At 50.7% G+C, this 11613-nt stretch overlaps 1 protein-coding gene across 1 annotated transcript; it reads right to left on the reverse strand.

Moving 5' to 3' along the window:
- Positions 1 to 4657: 4657 nt before the first annotated feature.
- Positions 4658 to 6235, reverse strand: IUM83_10537 (uncharacterized protein; the record flags this gene model as incomplete). The annotated part of the gene is made up of 3 exons (XM_067935049.1): positions 4658 to 4723; positions 4817 to 4837; positions 5687 to 6235. The coding sequence occupies 3 exons, from the start codon at positions 6233 to 6235 to the stop codon at positions 4658 to 4660; spliced, it is 636 nt and encodes a 211-aa protein (XP_067791567.1).
- Positions 6236 to 11613: the final 5378 nt, after the last annotated feature.

Below are 11613 nucleotides of genomic sequence, written 5' to 3' on the forward strand. Positions count from 1 at the left end.
TTTTACGTTTACCTAGAAACAATAGAGTCCTGGTGTTGCTGTAGGCTCCGCGGAGATAGCGCATATTAAAGCGCGTGATCCATTTCACACGCTCATGTACTTGTCTTCACTCCCATGGAGTACAACTAACTGCACCGCAACTAGATGTCTTCATTCGCAACTGCTGCGCACAAAATTCGGTCAAAAGCTGACAGGGTGGGTAGTGTCAGTCTCTGTACAATCTCGATGTCCACAACTTCAGAAAGCAGAAATTCCAGCACGTTAAGATGCCCGTTTCCAGCAGCAGCCGCGGTAGCCTTCAATACAACATCCCGATATTTGTTTTGCTACGGTTTTCATCCCCGTTGACTGATTCCACGAGTAGCTGAACGGCGTCGGCCTGTTCGTTCGGCAGCGCACACATGAACACACAGCAGATAAATCTGGTTAGTAACTCGTAGATCCACTCTACGTTGCCCGTTTCTGGTGCTGCGTTTATGGTCTCCTTGGCATTAGCCGTGTACAGTATCAATTATCGCTGTCACATGCGGTAGCGCCAATAGTTAAGCCAGGATACATGCAAATGTCGTACCCAGCGTTTCGACGCGTGGGAGGGGCGAGTTCGTGCTTGTATGAGATGGTGTCGGCATCTTTTGTTGATGGCGAAGCGCCAATACTATTGTGTTGCAATGGATAGCAACATGAAAAGTGAATTTACCTTAGTTTGCCACACCTCGCAGGTACCTACACGTAGTGGTTGCCGTTGCTGTGGCCTGCCAAGGGCAATGTTTACTCTGTGTTTGACTGTTGCCTGCCGGCAAGCCACAAAGACTTGTCTTCATTGACCGATGCTCAAGGCTCACCTCCCACCCAGTGGAGAGTGTTCACCCGCCACCAGTTGATGGATACAATCAAAGACGCATGACTTAAGGGGTTTTCGACCTTGACATTAGTTGTATGGATACGTATCTCTTAGAACACTTGCCAACGTTGGCTTCAAACTTTTGGTCCTTTTATTTGTTCTCGATTTGGGAGTTGTTGGGGTTAACACCAAGCACAAGCGATTTGTTGTTAAATAAGACGAAAATGCCGCCACGCAAGTCGGCACTCCGAGTTAATTGAATTATGCTGACCAGAGGGAAATGCAAACCACTAGCGTTGTTCGGTGAAGGATCTAGGATCCCAAAGGGCTACCGTGGCAGTACACAGGACGGACCTATTCGATAACAATTCGACAAAATGAATGTCAATAAGCTTTGGCCGATTTTTTTTTTTAGATGTTTATTGAGTACAACTAATTAGCCGACTGCGTTTGTAGTTGTACATGTATATTTTACACGACTACTGAATTGCGGCGATACTGTACTCTGAATTCTGAATTCTCAAGGTCCTGTCTCAAATGTACTATCCGGCGATGCAACGAAATAACGAAGCAACGACGCTCTGTCCGACCGACAGTGTACGACAGTACGGGTTTGCGTGCCCTTTGCCCGAAAATTCGACACATTTCGGTGTGTCGATCACATTTCCGTTGGTGCATGTACCATACAGTACACCGTTTAGTTGTTGCAGAAGCAATTCGTGCAGTTTATACTCAATTCGTCGGAGTCCAGGATGCTCAACTCGGATTCTTTCGCGTGGTAAATCGCACTCGTTGACGGTGGGAATTCCTCTGCTCTCCCTAAATCCTCTAGATGCCGTGGATCAATTCTAAAATACAATACAGTACACTGCATTTTAACCCTTTTTTTTTAAAGATACAGGCACATTAAAATTTACTGCGCACACATGGCACATTAAATTTTAATGTGCCTGTATCTTGTTAAATATGTTTTTGCGCACACACTGCGTCAGCGTAATATGGAACTGTATACGTTCAGTGGCCTTAGAAGCAATGGTTAAAAAGTCTTTTCAATGAAAGACAGCCCATTTTCGCGCTTCCTCTTCGATCTGATGCAGTCGTAACTTACGACTCGTAAGAGTTTAGTTGCTCGCGCTCGTTCCCCGAGCAGTGCCCCTGCTCGGCTCGTGGGATTACTTGACCGTATCCTTGAACGGCTCTCGGTGGAAAGCGACACAAAAGCGTCGGACCGGGAAGGTTACGGGTGGCTGTCATGGTGTGCCCTGATCATAAAGTGGTTACATCCACGAACTGCATTTTCGAAATTGACAAGGGAGACGAAAATGAAGTTCACGTTGCCGAAAACGCGTTCCCTGTCGTGGAGCTGTCTGAAGACCAGCACAATACCTTCATCGACCAAGCGGACACTATCGTGAAGGAGATTGCTGTAGCGAACGACGCTTTTATTGCGAATGGGGCGTGCTTCGAGATCCGCAGTGGCGCCTTGTTCGCACCAAAAAAGGGATGTAGGTGTATCGCCTGCGCGGCAAGGTTAAACAGCGGGGGAGGAAGTCGTCGACGCATTTGATGGAGAGTCCGTCGTGGTCATCTACCTCAAGATACCGCGCGGAAACTAGCAACCACGATGAATCATCAATTGCCGACAGAGCAACGTCAATCTACTCTTCGTCCGGGGTCGCTGATGACAGTATTATGGAGAAGTTCAGGCCGCCTGGTGTTTCTCTCATGGGCCTGCACGGCACTATGGATGGCACATTGGACGATTGCATGTTTGGGTGCTTTGCCCCCAACGACGAAGAATGGAAGCTGCGTAGTTCATATATCAACGATCGGCTGGACGACTCGAGAATTGTTGCCTCTATCAGAGGCCCAACAGAAGAAGACCCCTATCGGTATCTTGCCATCAAGTGGCTCGCCGTAGAGCAGCCCACAGTGCTCTCAGGTATCGTGCAGCGGCGAGATTTCCTTATCCTGGAGGGGTCAGGGTTCACACGCGACCCCAACGGCGAGAAAGTCGGCTACTTTTTGATGCACTCGGTGACATTGCGCCAGATCCCCGAGCTTTCGGAATTGGGCATAGTTCGTGGCTTGATGAGCTACTGCTACATCTTCCGCCAGGGCAAACCTGGCAAGGTTGACATCTACACTCGCGGCTTCTTTGACTCCCGTGGAGACATGCCGGGTCGCCTTTCGGTCGCAATCTCTGCGGAAGCCACTCTCTGCTGCGTGAACTTGATTGAATATGCTCACATAAAGAAGTTGATGTGGCTAATGAAACGAGATAGGTCTCGCGGTGCCACCCAGTCGAGTCGGTGTGAGGCTTGCGAAAAAAAATTCTCCAAGTTTTCATTAACTTCCTCAAGATCGGGCACGGCTTGCTCGATCTGTCGCCGAATGGTATGCATGAAGTGCAGTGTATTCAAGAAAATGGTCATGGACGTCTCGGACACAGGCTCAGTCCAGCATTGCTCTCTTCGGTTTTGCCTCATTTGCCAGCTCAACGCGAAAAATCTATGCGGCTGGAAAATAGCTGTGAGTGACTGTGAGGACGTATCGCAATCCCCGCAAGTGTTGCGGACCTTACCGACGCCTCCCAGCGAAAATGCCACGCGCAAGGGCCGATCCTACTTAAACGTTTCGCACTCCCGCGAACGAGGCGACATGACGGCAAAGTTTCACCTCGCCAACTACGTGGAAGAATCAGCTTTGCAAACCGGAGCAACGCAGTTTACTCTTGCAAATGGAGAGCAAATTCGACAGTGGTCACCACATTCTGACCCGCGCAAAGCGCACGCGGTATAAGACCACGCATGCATAATTAGTTGATACCCTTCAAAGAAGTTTTACCAACTACCGAATACTTGCAGTAGCACGAAAACTACGCTGAGTGCTGCAAGCCTCTGTCATGACAGGTACAGTAACTTGAACTTGCTGCATTTGAAGTGACATGTCACTCAGGTAGCGCCTCATTATGGCTTTCAATCTGCTCGGGTCACTGCTACGCGACCCAGTCTCAACTCCACCTTCTTGCACTCAGGCTTCGTGCCGGAAATGAGGAAAATTGCAATGGAACAGTATTTGCTGAGCTTGATCCCACCCCAAACAGCTTGGAGCGGGGAGATTGGGAACGCTCAACTGGAAGATGGCGTCACGGTTCTCATGAAAGCGACCGCTCATCCGAATCCTCGCTACGCAGTCAAACTGATCAACTTGCTGGTCTCGCGAGCTACGCTCCTCTGGATTAAGGACGCCCGTCGGCGCAATGTGATAATGTACGCATGCGAGAAAGGTGTCCAGCCGATAGTTCTTCGTTGTCTCGTCAAGTGGCTAAGGCGGCGTTGCACCGACTCGAGATTTCCACTGTCGTGGCTGGACCAAGACATGAACGGACGAGACGCCGTCAGCCTTGCAATCTGCGGAGGCCACGTCAACCTCGTAAAATTCCTCCTCGGAATCCACGAACAACAGACAAAAATTCGTGGTGCGCGCACGACCCCATGCAAGTCCTCGAGCTTGCAATCGAGGAACACAACGAGGACAGTGCGCTTGCCGTCCTGCAGAGCAAGCAGTTCCTGAGGTATTTGAGCCATTCCCGCGTACGACTTGCAACTTCTCTCGATGAATGGCAAAGGGTGCCAGACAGAGCGTACAACGTTCAGACTTGTGCAATTGCTGCAGTCCGAAGTGGGATGGATGTGTGGGGTCCTCCAAGTCTTGCACAACCTCGCACCCGAGAAAACTCGACAAGCGACGTGGTATGCAGTCTGCAGCCTCAATAACCATCCCTCGTCACCAGAAATACTGCGGATGGCGTGCTCATATCCTGTCGACGCTGCGTGGCCCCAAGTTCGGCATCTTATATTCTTCCGCGTCTGGGGACAGCTAGCAATACAAGAACACGCATTGCCATTTTAGAGAAGACTGCGGCGGAGAGTGCGACGTGGTTTTCTTGACTGGAAGACTGTCTCCACTCACCTGTTCACTACTCTCCCTACTCTAGTGTTTTCGATTATACTGCACTACCTTCGCCGACACCATCCGAAGAAATGCAGCGAATTCGACGACAACTCCATGAAGAAAACCTCCAAGCACCAAAGCAACAGCCGGGAATAATTTCTACGTGCAGCCACTCGCACGCGCGAACACGATGACCAAACGTAGCAAACACCAAGAAGCAAAACAAGCCCAACCTCCTCTACTGTGTCCCGAGCGCCTCTCAACTTTTTGAACTAGCACCAGCGAACGGTCTCCCCGGTGTCGATGGATTTTGGTTACCTAACGTGAAGACCCGCCTCCGACTCGACTGGTAAGGAAGCATACCTACACACCATGACAGGCGAGTTTCCGGAGGCCACCTGATGCGGTTGGGTCTCTTTTCAACAGCAGAGCCGCACGCCAGCACCAGCCAACCGCCAGCCCGACTTTTAACGTTAGTAGAATTTTAATCTCGAGTTGCGTGGAGATGGAAAGACGAAGGCAACACAACACAGCGCCATCGTCTTTCGCTGCTGGCAGGCAGGCAGGCAACAAACCAACGACTCGAGGTTTTCGACCGTGCAAGATGGTAGGATAGCCTTCGTTCGCGCGGTGCGGCACGACACGGCACGTGCGTCAGTTCCGTCGACTGGACAACAAACCACCAGGCAGCCAATACAAAATCCAGCTTCCTCAAAAAATAAACTGGCCGGAAGTTCGATTCTCCCCAATCATGTCACCCGCCCAGTCAGCCGATAATTCCTGCACATCCGAGCGCCATACAAACGCCAGTCAAAGCCCAAAGTTCCGGCACATTTCGCGCCCAGCTGTGTAGACTCATGTCTCGGCTCTATCGGGATCAACCCCCACCTCCTCTCCCTCCAAGCGCACTGGGCTCTGCATCACCACACTATCACCCAGCTCTGCTTCAGTCTCGAAAAGCTCGTCAATCCGCTCAGTGAGATATCCCACCACCGTCATGAAGGCCTTCCAGGTGCTCGTCCTCGCCGCTTTGGCCGTGTCCGCCGTGTCCGGAGCCACAACCACCACCACCACCACTGCGACTACTGCTGCCTCCACGTCCTCGAATGTGACGTCGTCCAGCGCTAGTGCCGCGACGGCCACAGCATCGTCGGTGGCGTCCTCCACCAGTGCCAGCGCCGCCGTGGCCGAGTCCAGCTCGAGCTCGGCCAATTCCACGTCTGCTACATCCAAGTCCGCCGCGACGGACGCGTCGGTCACGGCGGACTCGGCGTCCGCCTCGAGCTCGTCGTCGGAATCGACCACGGCGCAGAGCAGCTCCGGCACGGCTGAGTCCGACTCGGGCCCCACGGGCAACTCGGGCGGCGCCATCGCCCCGCGCTCGGGCTCGGCGCTCTCGAGCTCGTCGGACGCCATGCCGCACGTGACGGCCACCATGGGTTCGGTCGCGGCGGTCGTCGTCGCGGTCGGCGCCTACTTCCTGTAAGTCAGGAGAGTAAGGTGACGACGACGCAACTTCGGTAGACTAGACTACTCACTAGTACAGGCGGGGGTGGCTGCTACACAGGCCGCCCCGTATCATTAACACGTATATTTTCGCTCCCGATTGAGCACGTCGTCGCCGGGTGTCTGTGGTGTTGGTTCGGTTCGGTTTGGTTTGATGAGGTGGGTGGGTGGGTGATGATTTTCTGTCGAGATGCAGGCGGAGCCAGCGGTGCGTCACCGATCGTCCCTCCTTGCGTTTGGGTCTTGGTGGGGAAGAGGTGAAATTGGGAATGGAGCGAAGTTGGGGGCAGGAAGGAGGTCACCATCGGTGCGGACGGTCATGCTGACGCTCGCGTGAATTGGGACATCAACATCCCCTTGTGCGAGATCCGATACGCTTGAAGGCGCAGCGAGCTTGGAGACTGTTGATGTAGCAACTTCCAGCGACAGCTTGACAGGTTCAGCGCCGATGTCCTAGATTCGCAGGTTGGCCAATACGAACACGATATCTATGAAGGCAAGTTCGGTCATATTATGGGATTTATACCGCAGGACGTAGCACAAGCCAAGCAACCAGCACGTGCTGCGTCACTCCAGCGAAACTTGTTCCGACACAAAGTCGTGGGAACCTCGTGGGTATCCTAACGCTGGGGACAGCACCTCCAATACGTAGTGAGAATGTGTGCGACCCTGTATGGCAAGTATCTCACTAAAAGCGTGCTCACGACGCTTAATCGCGTGTTGGGATCGCATTTCTGCAAAAACTTATCGCTTTTCACTAAAACTTGTTCGATAGTGGTCTGGTTGCTGGTGCTCGAGAAGGAATGCCGCAATCGGGAGATCATTTTTTGCCGTCGCGATTTCCAACGCTTTCTTGGTGTCGAATCCCCCACAATCGGCAACAAGGAACTTGACTATCTCAATGCATCTACTTGTCGTAGCTCGCTCGATTGGATGCTCGGAGATACAGTTGACTTTCCACGCCTTCTTGAAGTAGAATTTTCAGCACTTCAAATTACTTCGTCGAGGCTGCCATTGGCAAGGCCTCGCTACTATAGGGAATGTAGTTTAGTATTGTTGTGGCATTGCGTTATCCGCACGTTGCCGATTGCGTAATTGAGCCAGTATATAGCTGAATGTACGAAGCATTTTGGACATTGTAAAGGGCCTACTTTGGTGGCTTACACCTGCACAACGTGTATGAGGAAGCGTTAGATTTAGTTTTATTGTGGTTTGCAGATATTTTGTCGCTCGGATTTAGGGCTTAGATCGATCTCTGAGATAAAATAATTCGAAGACATAAACATGCGACATGGTAGTAAATACTTGAGTTAATTATACTGGAGTCCACGAGTAGAAATAAAAAAAAAATAAGACACCGAGTAGCGATTTTATGTTAAAATGAGAACTGTATTGTTTCAAAGTTGACATTCCTCCTAAATCTATTATCATCTGTGAAAGGGATTGGTAACGACTGTCCTCGTCATGTACGTCACTGATTGGTAGAAATATGATGCTTTCCACCAATAAGCTTTGTCTTTGTGTGGACCACTCATTGTGGTGGCCCACCTCGAAGGTAGCCATTGGTGTACCGTGAGGAAGTATCTAATCTTCTAACAGACGCCTATCTGTTAGAACCACAAGTGACTGTAGCCACTTGTGCGTGTAAAACCGTTACAGAATCAATCTCATTCTCACGGAATCGGTAACTCGCACATGGGGTCATCTTCATTTCAACCCGTTTGGGTGTGTCCCCAAGATAGTCGTGGATCCAAGGGTTGAGGCTCGACATATATTCATGACTTGTCTTGCCCTGAAAATGCATTGACCAATGTGTTCACAGATCAAACGTTGCTTCTGGATATATCGTTCGTAAAAAAAGTGATGCTATGAGCACGTTTAGGCTGATCCCAGTGGCGGCCAAAATAGTATCCTGTTTTGGCGCCTATATCAATAATCTCGTTGTAATCGACCTGCCACTGCCTTTTGGATGGACCGTATTACCTGCATACTATGGAGCGTTCCGAAACACTATTTCGTTCTTAGTCTATCGCGAGAGCCCCCACTCGCTTGGCCCCTGCGACCCTGATATCGAGCTGTTCTTTTCCTAGACGACCATGTATTAGTGGAAGTGGACCAAGAAACCATCTGGAGTCAGCGGACGCAGCTCTGCGTATGTTATAGACGTTGGGGCCATCAACGACAATACATTTTCAAAGTCGTCAACCAATATTTGCACCCTGGGGCTCGATTAGAACACCACACAGGGTACTGTGTCAACACCCCAGAAAAATCGCGAGAGCCGTCGATCCGCTTAATTAATCCTCGTAGTATGGGATTGGGTATCATACAGAATAAAGGATCTAACAATATATGATTTCCAGCTAACGTGTCAGCTCCTCTAAACATCGCATATGAGAAATTGTATTGAGACGGAATTGGGGTTTTCATCGTGGAGGGTCCATGAGGGGAAGATAGTCGGGGATAATCGTGTTGAGAGAAAATACATTATAAATCAGTGAGAGGCCCATATTGCCCGTCTTCCCTACCGTTCATTTTGAAACGAGGACGATGAACGCACCGGACGAGAAGACCTTCGTGCAGTTTTGGCGTGAGCTCAGGGCAGGTTGGATGGATGTCAAGACCGCATAGCCAACTCACGCAAACGGATTGATTTCTTTGTTGGTGCGTTTCGCGTTCTCAACAGTGAATTTGTTTGCAAAACATAACACTGTTGTAATTGAAGAGAGGAGGAATTGATGGGTTTTCGGCGTAAGATTGGCCAACTCTGTAGTGGGTCTAACTTGACTCACTACTTTAGCTTACACGTTGCGCAACGTGTATGAGGAAGCGTAAGTACTTAGTAATTACTCAGGTTAATTATATTTGAATAAACAAATGTAATTTAACTTAGACAAGACTCCAAGTAGCTAGTTTAAGGTAAAATGAGAACTGTACTGCTTGTAAATTGATCTTCCTCCTAAATCTGCTAAAAACCGTTTATCATCTATGAAAGGGTTGACAGCGGCTGGCTGTCAGAGCCCCGCTAATATTCATGACTCTGATTGGTAGAAAGATGCTGCTTTCTACCAATAGGATCTTTGGGTATGTGTGGACCACTCATTGTGGTGGTCCACTTCAATGTATCCATTCGTGTGTCTTACACCAAGGTGAGGAAGTATCCAAAACTTTTAACAGATAACCTATCTGTTAAATTCACAAGTGGCTTGCAGCCACTTGTACGTGTAACCCCGTTACAAACTCAATCTCCCTTATCTGCTGGTGCCCCATCCCTCATTGCGAACTCAGCCTCAACCAATATCTGAATCTGCCGCTACGATGCTAGCTCTGGTAACAGTGCCAGCTCCGCCTCACCAACCAGCTCGACGGACTAGCCCGCCAACATCAGATGCAATTCCAACAACCTTAACAGAAGACGATCGAGCATCTGCTGCAGCCTCCACAACACTTCCTCCTACTGCTCCAAGTGCATTGACCCCATCTCGTTCGGCTGGAGCTGAGGTCGAACATTGTCATGACGTAGAAGTTAATCAGTTTGATACACATTGTGCCGCATCTGACAGCAGCTTCAACGAGGGCTCCGAAGAAGAGAAGGGTGAGGATCCTGTCGTCCGTAAATTGTTTTATTCTGTAAACTAGTAATTGAATGTTCTGTATCCTACAGACAAATCTAGTTAGTGCCTAGTTTATTCTGTGTCGTGTTCTGTATGATACAGAATTGAGGCGTATATGGGTGCATCCCAGGAGTCCAAGACAGCACAAATCGCTGCGCAACGGAAACTGGCCCATGCGAAAGCTAAGGGGGTTGCTCAGATGGCAGTGATTCGCAACGTATCAAACGAATGTCCAGCACAAACGTCGCCTGTACCTATGCAAGGTGTGCTTTGCCGTGACGCCACCAAAACCGAAAGGATTTTTTATTGCCAGCGCTGTACCGACTTTCACGGCCGGTATGTGCGCTCTGCAACTACGTTTATCGGAAGGAGACCGGAAACAAGTCCACCTGTGACCAGATATGGCGCGACACGTGGGTGAACGGTACTGCTATTCCTGCCTCCTGAAGAAGAGGATCCGCTTTCGCAAAATGGTCTGATCCTACAACCGGACGAGCATTCGTCTTAAGTCCGGATTCTGTAATGGGCCCTCCATTTACATGAGTAGCTAGACATCTTTCCGATATTGCATAAGTAGGCATGGTCGGCACACGACTAGCGTGTGCTGACTCGTCATCCTCTGATTGGCTGAAAGGTGGGGAAGCCGGTCCCCATCTTCAGCCAATCAGCTGTCGACCTTTGTTTGAGTGGTTCACATTAGTCCTAAGGGCTAGCGCCCCGGTCTAATAATAAATCAGAGTTGAATTTACATCGGACTTGATACTTAGTTCTCAGTCTTACTGAGAACAAGACGCTTCCTCAACACCTAGGTGTAAGCCAGTAACGGGCATACACCAGGCCCCTTACACCTGGTAGCACTTTGTAGTCCTTCCCATGACCGAATTCGAGATGAGTGAGAACCAGCCCGCCGGTCCTCCAGCCATGACGCTGGAGCATGCAGCCTTCCCCCACCTCACGTCCATCGAGTGGCAGGCGCTCCACCGCCTTGCGGCGGTGTCAGGAGGAGTGGTTGTCACGTCACTGCTGAGCTCAGCGACCCCCGACCAGCAGCGCCAAGCCATCCAAGAGTTCATGGTCCGCGAGCTCGCCGAAGCAAAGCGGCGAGTATCAACTCCCTCGCAACCCTCGCGGAACGACGCCGTGAAGATGGAGACCTCTTCATATTCTGGGACGGGCCCAGATCGTCTTCCTCTGAACCGCTGGTTCAGAGAGATTGATATCGCAATCGCCTCGAGGTTCATCGAGGCACCGTCGGCCAAAGTGAATTTCCTACTATCCCGCCTCTCCGGCAAGGCCAATGAATGGGCCCTCGGCAAGCTCGTCGTCGACCAACACTCGTTCCCGACTCTGGACACACTCCAGAGTGACCTTCGTCTCGCATTTGAATCACCACAAGACGAGTCACGCGTTCGAACGACGTTCTTCGCCCTCAAGCAAGGCAAAATGTCCATGCGCGACTATGTCCAGAAGACGCGCCATCTCGCTTCTTGCATCGTCACGAAGCCGATCGACATGGCGTCCCGGGTCCATGTCTTCGTATCCGGGATGCGCGAAGGGATGACGCGATATTGTCTTACGCGGGCCGAACCCGCGACACTGGAAGAAGCTTTCGCCCTCGCGTTACGCGAGGACTACGTGGTGACATCGTCGTATGCAAGGACAACCCACACAGAGACTAGTCAGCCAGGTCCTGAA

The sequence above is a fragment of the Phytophthora cinnamomi genome (genome assembly GCF_018691715.1).
Source record: "Phytophthora cinnamomi strain GKB4 chromosome Unknown Contig39, whole genome shotgun sequence".
NCBI classification, from domain to species: Eukaryota; Oomycota; class Peronosporomycetes; order Peronosporales; family Peronosporaceae; genus Phytophthora; species Phytophthora cinnamomi.